The sequence below is a fragment of the Dunckerocampus dactyliophorus genome, chromosome 14 (genome assembly GCF_027744805.1).
Source record: "Dunckerocampus dactyliophorus isolate RoL2022-P2 chromosome 14, RoL_Ddac_1.1, whole genome shotgun sequence".
In the NCBI taxonomy this organism is placed as follows: Eukaryota; Metazoa; Chordata; class Actinopteri; order Syngnathiformes; family Syngnathidae; genus Dunckerocampus; species Dunckerocampus dactyliophorus.
Window position 1 is genome coordinate 9,052,274 of NC_072832.1, and position 13,624 is coordinate 9,065,897.

Genomic DNA, 13,624 nt, shown 5'->3' on the forward strand with positions numbered 1-13,624 from the left:
CATATACAGGTATAGTACAATATATATATATATACACACACACACACACACACACACACACACATATATATATATGTGTAACATTACTGACACCTACTGACTAGTGTACAATACTACATTTAATTTACAGCATCTTTGAATGAGTCTTCTGAATGCCTTATAAATGTATTTCAGTTATTTAGATGCTTTAATGCTTGAAAACGCTTAATTTGGGCAAAAAATAGGCAACATTTACTTAAATATGCATATTTTGTGACTAATATTAATATATTTTTGAATAGAGTGAAAGTGCAAAATTCAAACCGCAACGTGACGAGGGACAACTGTAACACCATGATTTTACTTTCCACTGTTGTGACCTCTGGGTAATTTGCATAATTTAAAGATTGCGTGTTGTGGTAGACGTTGATGACAGAAAATATTGACAACACAATCTGTTGTCATAATACAGATCAAAATTTGGAAACATGACAAAATTGTATAAAAAGTAGGACTGAACTGCTCTAATTTCTCAGTATTGCGCATATTAGTCCTTTTTTTTTTAAACACCAAAAGATACGTCTTCACGTGTCTCTTTCCTACAAACTTTATCCTACGAAAGAGATCAGCTGGGATAATTATGCCAGTACAATACTAATGAGTATGGTAACACTAGAGCTATTTTAAGCACGATAGAAAGGCCATTTAAGACTCTTGACTCAGACTGGTGTCATTGCCAAAAGACAGGGTAAGCAGATATTCAATCCCAGAACACATGGTTCGACCTGCACACCTGGTGAGCTCTGCTGACCTTATCAAATTTCCCAATGGGACCAAAAAGTATCCTGATATTCAATATGCATTTCAGCTACACTTATGAGCCAAAACATATTCATTTTTAATACAGGACTTGAATGCACTATGAAGCGGCCGTCATGTTTCAAATTGTCAGCGTTCTAAAAATACTGTATCAACAACACAGGAATCCACTGAATAAGAATTGATTCAGTTTCATAAAACCTTTATTAACTGCACAGGCCTCGTTTTAGGTAACATTTAAATATTCCTAACTGTTGAGTATAACGAAAAGTTAAACACTGAGTGTGAATGGTTGTTTGTCTATATGTGCCCTGCGATTGGCTGGCGACCAGTCCAGGGTGTACCCCGCCTGTCGCCCGAAGTCAGCTGGGATAGGCTCCAGCATGCCCCCGCGGCCCTAAAGAGGAGAAGCGGTATAGAAAATGGATGGATGGATGTATAATAAAATGAAAGTAAACCTGAAGTAAAACGACTCACCCTTTGAAGAGACACAGAAGATGTTTTGAGAACAACACTCTCAGCTTGTGGTGGTTTCTGTATTTTGGTAATCGATAGCATGACCTTGGTAAATGTAATATTTGCATGTGGTCGATATTTAATTAATTATACTAGGTAGCCTGACCATTTCCAATGCCATAGTAGGTTCTTTGTCCAGGTCTGTGGTTAGCATTTTCTTTTTGCCTTTGCTCGTACCTTTCTGAAGTGGCATCACAAAAGCCAAAAAAGCCCCAAAAAAACCCACAACAGACTTTGTGCATGCCATCAGGAGGTCATGACAATGTGAATGTCTGAAAAAATAGCGCACATTTTAAGATAGATGGCCTACAGTACATCTTGTGGACCATGGTAGAGTATCTGATAAATAATGAGAACTGTAGGTTAGAGAATTACATCCTTCCATGTGGATGAGAGATCTTACAATGACCCCCCCCCCCCCCCCCCCCATCATAACAAACAATTGCATCATTGCAGTGAGGCATCCTCTCGTGCACGTGAAATCCCAGATATAACTTCTGATTGGCCGAGACAAAGAAAATCTGCATTTTAAGCCCCGCAATCATTAACATAAATCACTGCTGCAATTAAGAACCTGTTTATCTTAATTACTGAACTAATGAGACGAGTCCCGCAGGAACATGCAGATCTCTTTGAGGACACAAAGTGGCAACACGAGAGAGGCTTCACTCAGAGCCAACCAAGTCTGCAATCATGCATGTGCTCACACAGACGAGTGGTGTTATAGACGAGAAGGTATACAGTTTACACAAGTGCTCAAGCACCCTTGTACACTTTTATATTACGACTAAGAGGAAAGAGGCACACACATGCGTCCTTATGAAGTCTTGTCCTTCCACCTTTATGTGCCGGTACTGCATCACCCTTCAACTTCTATTATCTTTCCAACTTATAATGATTTTATCAAGCCAATGCGCTCAACCCCATAGGGGCTTAGTGCAGTGCAATAACTTATTTTTTAAATGACTGGGAATACTTTGCACCACGTAATTAATGTCTTTTTAATGGTCTTGTCCTCTGGAGCTTAACTCGTCCCCTCAACAACAAACACACACAAACACAACAACAAAATCAGGTCTACAAAAAAATAAGACTAAAAATGTGTGTATGGAACTGCAGCAGAGTGTTTACAATAAGCTCTACAAAGAGCTCCGTCCTGACACAACAAGAATCAAGCGAACACTGACGACACAGCCTCTCTCACACATGCTACCACTAACAAAGCAATTCATGACTACGCATATGCTCAGGTTTCAAGCATGGAGTCAAATTCCTTCATTTAACATTGAGATCAGGCGCTGACCCAGCAGATGGTCCAACAATGACTATCTCCATCACCCCAAATTCCTGCGGTTCGCCAGGCTAACCAAGCAGTGCCAGAGCCTTTTTCAGCCAGCTGGCATAACTGTTACCACTGATGTCCTTCCATTTTGGCCATACTGGTGCTTGACAGGGGGCGTGCAGAGTTTACTCTTCACACATAACTGTAAAGTTCTTCATGCGTGTTTGTTTTTCACGACACAGTCGACACATGTTTTAGTCAACGAAGGATTGCTCATCCTAGAGGATGATATTTTAATTAGGGTGAAAATGAACCCTGGCAGGAATATTACAGCCGGTTTAAGATGTATAAAAAAAATGGAATAGAGTCTGGCCGCACGGTGTTCTAGTGGTTAGCATGTTGGCCAACACAGTAACAGTCTGGAGATCGGGACGACCTGGGTTCGATTCTCCCTCGGGCATTTCTGTGTGGAGTTTGTTGTACTCCGGTTTCCCACATCCAAAAACATGCATGTTAGGTTAATTGGTGACTCTAAATTGTCCATAGGTATGAATGTGAGTGTGAATGGTTGTTTGTCTATATGTGCCCTGCGATTGGCTGGTGACCAGTCCAGGGTGTACCCCGCCTGTCGCCCAAAGTCAGCTGGCATAAGCTCCCGTAACCCTAAAGAGGAGAAGCAGCATAGAAAATGGATGCCTTTGGAAGTAAGCAAAATAGCCTTGGTTCTCTCTTTAAAGATGAATCCTACCACATGTTGTCAGAATAAAAACATCCTGTATCTTCACTTGGATTATTGTGACTTTTTTAGCTTTTTTAGCTTTAACTATATTTTTAGTGTTCCTAAAAGATGTAGTAGTAGTAGTAGTAGTACTTTATTAATCCCACAGCAGGGAAATTCATCTGTTACAGCAGCAAGCAAGATACACAAGTATGTACACAAGTCAAGAATGCATAGTCATTGACAATGCATGCAATGCATAGACATAGTGAATAAAAAATGGTTAAGGTGTTGTAGAGCCTGATAGCGGTCGGTATGAAGGACCTGCGGAACCTCTCCTTCTTACACCGTTCCTCCACGGAATCAAGCTTGTTTGTAATCAAGCAAACAATGAAAACATGTTCATAAGGAGAATTTCCATTCACTGACATACTTTCGCTTTAGTGTAGTCTACTTAGGAAACGTTAAAAACACAACAATTGTGTACATGTTTAAGAGGTATTAATTAAAATTCATGCTTGTTTTAATATACAGTAATGGTTAATTGGTTTCATACTCGATAAGTGAATTTGACTTGTGAGTAGGACTTATTTAGAAATGAACAGTTTGTAGTTACAACATAGAAAACCTGCTTACGACGTTCTAAATATGTTTTTGTTATGTTAATGTTTTTTTAACATTGTTATAGCCCTCTAGATATGAAATAACACCCTTATAGTCACCTTTCCAGTCATATTACCCAATATAGTAGCTATAAATAGAGAAAATAAGCTATTTGAAACATAAATAAGACCCATGCTCGTATGTGTTGCTATAAATGTGTACGAGAGCTGAGTAGCGGGCGGACAGGAAGTTCAGAGTTGAGTTTTAGCTTGCCATGGTTTACGGCCGCAGCAGTAGCCTGTGTTTTTATTAGTGATTACTATGCCCGTTGTGAGATAACTCAAACCTGCTATAAAAGCCTGTTTTTCCGGCGATCAAGTCTGGCGCTTTCGGTGTCTCACCAAACACAACAGTAACTTTACTGACACCTAGTGACCAAAATACTACATATCATTCACAGCAACTTTAAATGTGTCATCTGAAAGGCTTTTTTATTTGTATATTAGTTCATTTAGGCATTTTATGCTTGAAAATGCTTAATTTATGCAAAAAAAGGAACATTTCCTTCAATATGCATATATATATACATTTACATTTTTTTTTTGTGACTAGTAATAGGTCGTATTCAACCAAAAACAGCATATCTGCTTTTTGCAGATGATGTGGTTCTGCTGGCTTCATCGAGCCACGGTCTCCAACGCTGGATTGATTTGCAACCGAATGTGAAGCGGCTGGGATGAGAATCAGCACATCCTAGTCTGAGTCCATGGTTCTCGCCTGTAAAAAGGGTGGAGTGCCATCTCCTGGTAGGGGATAAGATCCTGCCCCAAGTGGAGGAGTTTACGTACCTGGGGATTGTTGTTCACGAGTGAGGGAAAGATGGAACGTGACATCAAAGGGCGGATACAGTAGGTACGGGGTCTGCAACGATGCAGACTCTGCATCGGTCCCTTGTGGTCATGAGGAAGCTGAGGCGGAAGCCTAAGCTCTCAAGTTACTGGTTAATGTATGTTCCTACCCTCACCTATGAGTCATGAACTTTGGGCAGTGACCGAAAGGACAAGATCGTGAGTACAAGCGGCCAAAATGAGTTTTCTCCGTAGGGTGGCTGGGTTCTCTATTACAGATAAGGTGACAAGCACTGTCATCTAGGAGAATCTTGGAGTAGATGAGGTGGCTCAGGCACCTGGTCAAGATGCCTCCCGGGCACCTCCCTGGGGAGGTGTTCAGGATATGCCCGACAGGTAGGAGGCCTCGGGGAAGACCCAGAACACACTGAAGAGACTTTGTCTCTCAACTGGCCTGGGAACTCTTCGGGATCTCCCAAGAGGAGCTGGACGAAGTAGCCAGGGAGAGGGAAGAAGTCTGGGTTTCCCTGCTAAGGCTGCTGCCCCTGCGACCAGACCTCGGATAAGTGGAAGAAGATGGATAGATGGACGGTGATAGAGTAAAGCCGCAAAAATGTAAAGAGTGATGTGGTGAAGGACGACTGTACATCATACCACAAATGTTAGATAATATTTGCACATCCAATGAAGCTCAATAAGGTAACCCTTGCGAATCTCATTAGATTAAAACTCAACTAATTAAAAGGTGACTGGCATAGTCCAGCCTAACTTCTGAACTGTTTGTGCTTACACCATGCCAGAAATAGGTGTATCTAATACAAGCCAACCTAAAAAAAAAAACAGTAAATTTTACTCTCCAAAAAGTCATTAACATATTGATTTATTTACCTTGGCAAAAGTTGCTAAAGGGATTTGGAGTCATTTCTATGTTTTCATGTCAGTTCATAGATAAGGCAAGAAAACGAAGATACTGGGCCAATCCAATATTGAGAATCCTTGCTCTGGATCAACACCAAAAATCTCATACGGGCCTCCTTGTCCCAAGGTTGATCTGTCCATCAATTTTCATGGAAATCCGTTTACCAGTTCATGAGATATCCTCCTGGCAGACAGACAAAGTAACTGGCAGGCACAAACATCGCATCCTTGGCAGAGGGAAATTTAGTTCAGGAATATGTAAGCAGGATCGCTGTTACAGCCTTATCAGCTCTGTGCAAACTGCAGCTTCGACACGTCTTCTCTACAAATTCTGTCACATTCCACAACCTACAGATGTCTTAGTAGTGACACTTCAGATTTTACCATAACTAATCATGACACTTATCAAATAAAATAATTGAAATGGCATAAGTCGACAACAACAACCAATGTGATCACTACGTTTGCCAGCGGTAAAATCTGTTCTTCTCGAAAAAAAAAAAAAAATGTAATCGCAGTTTGGGTGGATGGGGCCAGGTTGAATGACAACACTAAAAGGCTGACTTCCTCACACAGTTGTGATTAATAAATGCTTTGGGGCAAGTCTACTCTATCATTCGGAGACGCTGCACCCTACTGTTATTGACTATTGTGTTTGATGAGACCTGTCTATTATTTCTGTGGGATTATGATAAGAGGTGATCAATTCCACTCTGTGTGCTTTGGATGTCAGATTGATTGTGTGACTCAGACCTGAAATGATGGTGTAGCCGATCCCTCTCGGTCTTCCCAAATCCTGGTCGATGGCAGTTATCTTGCGCACTTCGTAACCCTGTAGAGACAAACACACGTACAGTACATACTCCCAAAACATACTAATGAACAACACTAAGTCTTCATGAATGTCTTTGCATGCCATCATGTTTTTCTTTATTAATTTTAAGAAAAACCTTTAAATATCACAAACACGCCATGGATAAAAAGCATTGTCCTCAAGGTGGACATTATTCAGCTCAGAGGGTATCATGCTTTGACAGTAAGTGTATGACACGTTCTCCAAACCTGCAAAGATCTTTACAAGATCTTCCATTCTTTGGACATTTTGAAATTATTAGTCTTAGGTGAAATGGAAGTTAAAAGGTTGTAATTTTTACATTATTGATGTATACTGATAATAAATTAATCATAGATAGTGTTTGGTCTTTGCTTGATTAATGATTTAATCCTGGATATTGGGTGCGAAAAGGACACACAAGTCTGACAGGAATATCATGGTTTTATTGAGTAGCTCAGATATTTACTGTAATTGTATCCTGTAGAATGATTTCCAGTGGAAGTCATATTATGGCAGTGGAGAGGGGGGCATTTCATACCTGGGCATTCAGTGGGCACTTGCACGACCCAATCCACCTCTTAATATCACCCCATTACGTCACAATGAAACTCACCATCAAGAATATACAAAAAACACAATATAACAGTGTGGTATTGCAAAATTGGGGATGAACACCATTATTACTAGCGCAAGAAACCAGTTAACCCTTTATCTCCAAATACATATTTTCTAAACAACTCTAAACTACAAACCTGTACACTACAACATCATCTGAACAGCTCAGAATCAATATTTACCTACCAACATGACAAAAACATTAAAAAAATGAATAAAATACATCATACTCACCACTCCCGCGTAAACACTGGCCTGGAAGACTTCCCAAGCTCACTCATAAATAAGCTCTTAATATAAATGCACTTATTTGTCCATATAACACAGAATCATGAACAACACCGTGTCTGTCTCCTGTTGGAACAGGATCAATGAAGCTCTGTTGCTGTTCATGTGATGATGCGTTCAAGTGTACTGGTAACTTCGAGTGTTATGCATACGCTTTTTTGGAAGGGAAAAAGGCTGACATAACTCTATGCCTGCTTGCTGGCCATGTGAGGTGAATCTGAAATCTGACACTTTAAAGAAACAGTCCTATTACTAATAAGTGTTTAAGTGACCCAGTGTGGCACCAGTGATACGGAAAGTCCTAGGCAGGTTACATTGACATGGCAACACACAGAAGCTGAAATCTGATTGGACAACTTGGAAATCCAGTAACAACTGTTACCTTTTGTGTCTGCCACCATTACGCACATGAATTAGTTCGGGAAGCGCCATGTGCCGTCCAGTCATCACGACTGTCATCACTGATATGAATGTTTTGCAAGGGCAAGGTTTTATTTGCCACTATTTTTCATGAACATTGCACAGGTATCGTTATTTATGATGTAGCGGTGATTGAACACTGGAAAAAAAAATGTTTTGAGTGCACCTTAACTTTAAATTGTGACTCCCTTGTCAGGTTTTTAGCCAGAAGTTTCGGAGAACGTTTCATATTGACAATAGTAACTAGGCATCTGGCCATTTCAGCTCGTTGGTCGTTTAATCTCAAGTAAAACAGCTTTCTCTCCTTTGGGAAAACTTTCTACAATTTTTTAGAGTGTGTAATTGTGTGTTATTGTGGTATGAGTATCATTCACTCGCTATATCGCTGTTTTTCAGAAACGTTTTCGTTGTAGACTACAGTCTACTATTAGTCAAAACATACTGAAATACAAGTGATATGTAGTATTGTGGTTACTAGGTGGCAGTAATGACACAAAACAGTGCGACATTACATTACCTTAACACTGAATGAAGACATGATAAAGTGAAAGAGAAGTTCTCCCGTTTCGTGTGGAAGTGGTACGTTTTTGGCATCTTAATTAGAAGAAGTCAATTTGAGGCTAACTGGTTAGCTTGCTAGCTCTCTAGCCGTCACAAGTCCCTGCAGCATTAAAAAAAGTCGGGCAATGTGGTGTAAGCAATGAATAATAGGAGTGTAAAGGTGACTATAGGGCTGTTATTTCATGTCTACAGGGCTCTAATAATGTTAAAAATACGTATTTAGAAAGTCATAAACAGGTTTTCTATGCTCTAACTATGAAAATATTGCATTTATTAACATTAAATCCTATATCGCGGAAATTCATTTATTGCGGTCGGGTCTGGAACCAGTTAACCGCTATAAACGTGGGACGACTGTACTTCCCATTTCATTAACAGAAACATCATATGACAGTTGGGGGGGAAAAAAGGAAAGACGAAGACAGAGGAAAGGGCTTTTTGAAATGACTTTGATCCGCTGAGCTTTCTCAGCCTCTGTGCTTCAATCAGACATGGTGTGATACTTAAATATCTCTGTGCTGCAGTATGAGATGGAGCAGCCCTCCCCACTCCACTATTTTTTGGAGTGGGTTGCCCTACACTCTCACTCTCCCCCTCATAAGCTCGCTCTCTCCCATTGATCTGCAAATTGTGTCTGAGGCGTGTTTATGCTCCATTTCTGCCAAAGCCGCTCCTGTCATTGACCAATTACAGCAGAATCAATTACAAGCCTTTTAGAGTCACTGATTCACAAGCGATTACAGGCTGAGAGGAAAACACACACACGCTATACCGCACACTCACACACTTTGGAATGGGAAAGACTACAGGGGTAAATACGGCAACAGAAGAAATAGAAGAAGCATCCCTTGGCCATTTGTTTTGGGGAATGTCCCCAATACACGACACACGCCCCTCTGAAAACCTTGCACGTTTTATTTGTGTAATTTACCCAATGCATATGTGAATTTTTTTCTATGATCATAAAACTCATTATGATTGCGTCTTGAAAGTTTTGAGTCTCAAGAGAGTCAAGAGTCTTTTGAAAAGCTCTTTATGAATAAAAGTTGTATTATTATTATTATCATTAATATGACAAGCAGCATATATATACTGTAGATATATATTAGTTGATGGTCATGTTTTTGTAATTGTACTAAAAGCTTCCTAGGAAGTGGTAGTATGTCTCCAACCAAAAAAGGACGAACAGACCTCAAATGTCTGAAAGCACTTGTGTCAGATGGGACCTCATTACTGTGACCCCACTCTGATCATTACTGCGCACACTCTTGACTCAGAATTAAGTCACACTAAATGTCAGCATGGTTCTTCCTTGTTGAAGACTGTGAAGAAGTGAACATTGCGTTGGCAAGGCCTTTGGATATATTTGGTGATTATGCATCTAGTTATAATTGCACATTTAGCCTGGGAAAAATAGGGTCAGGACCCAAAATAGTTCCTATGCTAGTTTTTATTAGGTTGACTGTCAGAGTGAAATGGTATTAGCTATCAATCAGGCAAACATGTAATTACTTGTTTTTCTTAGTTTGTTTGTTGTAATAAATTACAGTCTTTCGCGTTTTTAATTACACTAAAATTCCCCCCAAAATAAGATTTACCAATCAACACATCCGTATGTCTAATCGGTTGTGAGGGGATCCCCGCTATTCGTGGGGGTTATATTGCAAGATCACCCACAAAGAGAAGGCGTTTCTCAAAGTCGCGTCGACATAATCCACACTGCTTACCTGTTATAATTCCAGTAACGACTTCATACATACTTCTGTGAAGAAAATGTCGGACGTTTCGCTCCTCATCCAAAGAGCTTCGTCAGCGAACTAACAAGTGCTGGTAGCCTAGGCCTTAAATACAGTAAGAGTGGGTGGAATTGGTGTGCCAACACCCTCCTCCTATTGGTTCCTTACACTAAGCCTGGGCGGAGTAGTGGTATAATCCTCTCCTGCTATTAGCACCTCCGATAAAAGGGAAGTGTCGCTCCCTGAGTTGGGTATGAACGACTCTGATACTGGCTCGTTAGCATCTATTGTTCTGGCTCGGCCCTGGCTTCCGACGTCCGACACCTTCTTCACAGAAGTACAGATGACGTCTCAAGAAGCCTTTCCCTCGATGGACAACTCCTGTACGACTGAGAGCCTACACAGACGACTTCATACATACATCAACTTCTGTTCCCCTCACTCCAAGTTTTGAGGCAGGATTGCAAGAAAGTTGACGTTAGAAGCTAGTGCTATCGTTGCAAAAGACGACACATCATGCACTGATATCACGTAGTTACATCGTATGATGCACTGTATTATTATGCTTTACATTTTATGCTTTTATAAATTACCGACTCCTTTTCTGCTGAAAAAATGCATACTTTCGTCGAAAAAATAAATGAATTAAAAAATCTGAATTTGTGGAGACGCGAATGCTAAATTGAAAATGTATGGGAATCCACGGTAATTACCAGAAAATAATATTTTGTGGGGGGGAAAAAACATTGACAATACATCATGATCTGAGTTAACAAAGAAGGAAAATCTTATGGAAACAGTCTCCTGGCACATTAAGCCAAGCTATCGTCCCTTTCGCAATGCCTGGTCACGTACGAGGCCTTTCGTGTCGTGCTTGGGCCCACTTCGCACTTAAAGTCTGGCACGCTTGGCTAGCGAGAGTGCTCTGAGCCGTGCTCAAGGTTGGCACCCGTCCTCTCCTCTGGCACGTTTGGAATACATGTAGGTCTGGGAACAGCACGATTGCATGCAATGTGATCCCTCCTCAGGTCTGGTAATGAAGACATTTAATTTAATCAATAGAATCGTTCCTCTCAAGTAATTAATGACAGACGCCACCTTACAACCTTCAAGAACAATTATCATAACGGCTCAAAACAAGACCACTATAAAATAATACACAAGTCAAGAAAATTGCTGTACAGAAGAATAGAAGCGATGGGGCAAGCAAACGAGCCAAGGACCGAGTGCTTAGTGTGAGCGCAGTTCAAACGGAAAGGGAGAGTGGCTTACTGTGAGTAAGTCCCAATAGAGGCGGGACAGCGGCAGTGTGAAAGCGAGCCATGTGAAGCCAGAATGGGGGTATGAAGTTTAAAACATCATCACGCCTGATGCTGACATGGACATCGCCCTGCATGTAATCTGTTTGCTAAAAACCAAGTCACTGTGCCAACGTGCACGGTAATGTCCTGTTTCTCTGAGTTGTGTGTGAAAAGACACAGCGAATAAATGTCGACTCGACAGTAATGTCTCTGATGCGCCAAGTCTGTGGAATATCCATTTGAAAGAGGCTTATCGTGACAGTATTGACAGAACATGGGGGTTAATACAAACATTTGGGGATCATGGTAAAAAAGTCAAACTTGTCTGAGTGTGCAACTGTACACACTTTGATATTGGATTACTGATCTGATATTGGTGTGTTGATACTATACAATCACAATATACAGTATCACATTGTTATACCACTATTATTTTTATAGATTTTTACTGAATAAGTCACCCAGAATCTACATGATTAAAAGATGTGGAATTTAAAATATGAACAATGAACAAAAAATGTTTGAATATTAAAAAAAAACAAAAAAAAACCTGCACTTCTCTTGGAATTTTGAACACAGCTTTCCTTTTTCTGTGTGTTGTAAAGAGTGAAAAACTGCTAGCACGAGGGCAGATAATGCAGTTACTGGGGATTCACCGATTCGGCCTATAAAGCCTTCGAAAAGCCCCACTTACAGTTCATGACCTGGATATTAAACAAGCTACAGCAACATTGTTATTGTAGGAGTTTACGCAGAACAACTACTTTTCTGGCGTAGTGACACAGCGCCTCACTGACAAGCTTACTCACAGCATCTCAGGCTACTGCTGAGAGGTGACGCTAGCTACTGGAGCTGCTGCTGCTGCTGCTGCTGCTACGACTACATCGCCTGTGAGTTTGGAAAAGTTAACGCTAGGTCATAAATCATGCCTTGCATGTGTATAGTAGAAGGTTGTGGTAATAAGCCGAGAAATTGGTCAACTTTTAGATTCCACACGTTATCAAACTAAAAATCCGCACAGGCTGAAGCAGTGAACACTGGCTCTCAACGTAGGAAGACTCGGCAAGATGCTTGTTAGCTCTCAGCATTTTTTTAGCTGGGGACTATTCTGAATTTACCAGCACAACATGGAGCGCAACTCTTGCTGAAAGACACAGCCATCCCAGTAGATGGCAGTCACAGTCACAGCGGACATTGTAAGTGACTGTTTAGTTATGTTGTTATTTTGTCGATGAAAAGCACTAATGCTACACAATAATGCTAAAGGAATGGCTCAGTGTTTCAGTATAGTTGGATCTGCTTAGCACCCAGCAAGGTTATTCTCTGCCTGGGGGGAGTAAAATGCTGTTGTTATTGACAAAAGTAACTATGGGCTCTGTGAAATCAATGCACCCAGGAAAGAGGTTCCGGTAATGCTTAAAAAGGCCAAAATATGGCAAAATACTGAAAGTTATCATGAATATGCCTGTTACTACATGGTCACTGCATGTATACAAAATGATACAACTAAGGTTTTGTAGAGGGCTTTATAGGTGGAAGAGGTGAATCACCAATACGTGCATTATTAGCTCCCTTATGCTAGCAGTTTTTCACTATTTAGAACGCACAGAAAAGGGAAAGACGTGTGTTCATCTCTTCCAAATTAAGTGCAGTATCCTTTTAAAGGGTATGTCAACACTCGTCATTTACTTGCACATAGACCTCTTCGACATGGTTTGCAATGAAGCAAAACACAGCAAAAGTGTGACAAACATGGTGAAACATGAAAGCAAAGGGCAGAAAACAAATGTTGGATAAAATATCCCTTTTCTGCCGAACTTTTTTGTAGAAAGCTTGTTTCTGTGTCCCTCTGAGTCACACATGCTTGCTCCGCCTGCACGACCTGCACACAAAAATAGATGCTCCGCTTCGTATCATTGGCTTGTCTTCATGAAGCTGCTGTGACACAGTCCCTTTGATTACTGTAATGACCCGTATATCACTAGAAAACACTCTCACTTCACAAACCATTGAAATAATTTTGATAGTTCAAGACATACAGTAATTTGACGACAGCATTTCAAATCCTATTGCGGGCTATAGCGTTGATGTTAAAGGTTTAAAAAAAAAAAAGAATTTGGAAACCTCCAGCAGGCCGGATCAAAAGGCTTAACAGGCCAGATATGGCCCCCAGGGCCATAGTCCC

General features: G+C 40.6%; 1 protein-coding gene across 1 annotated transcript in view; it reads right to left on the bottom strand.

The window, feature by feature from the left end:
* Positions 1-13,624, bottom strand: part of cdh23 (cadherin-related 23) — a 204,952-nt gene that overhangs the window by 104,697 nt on the left and 86,631 nt on the right. The window contains exon 9 of the mRNA XM_054798231.1: positions 6,437-6,515. Within this exon, the coding sequence (XP_054654206.1) occupies positions 6,437-6,515 (79 nt within the window). The remainder of the gene's footprint in view (positions 1-6,436; positions 6,516-13,624) is intronic.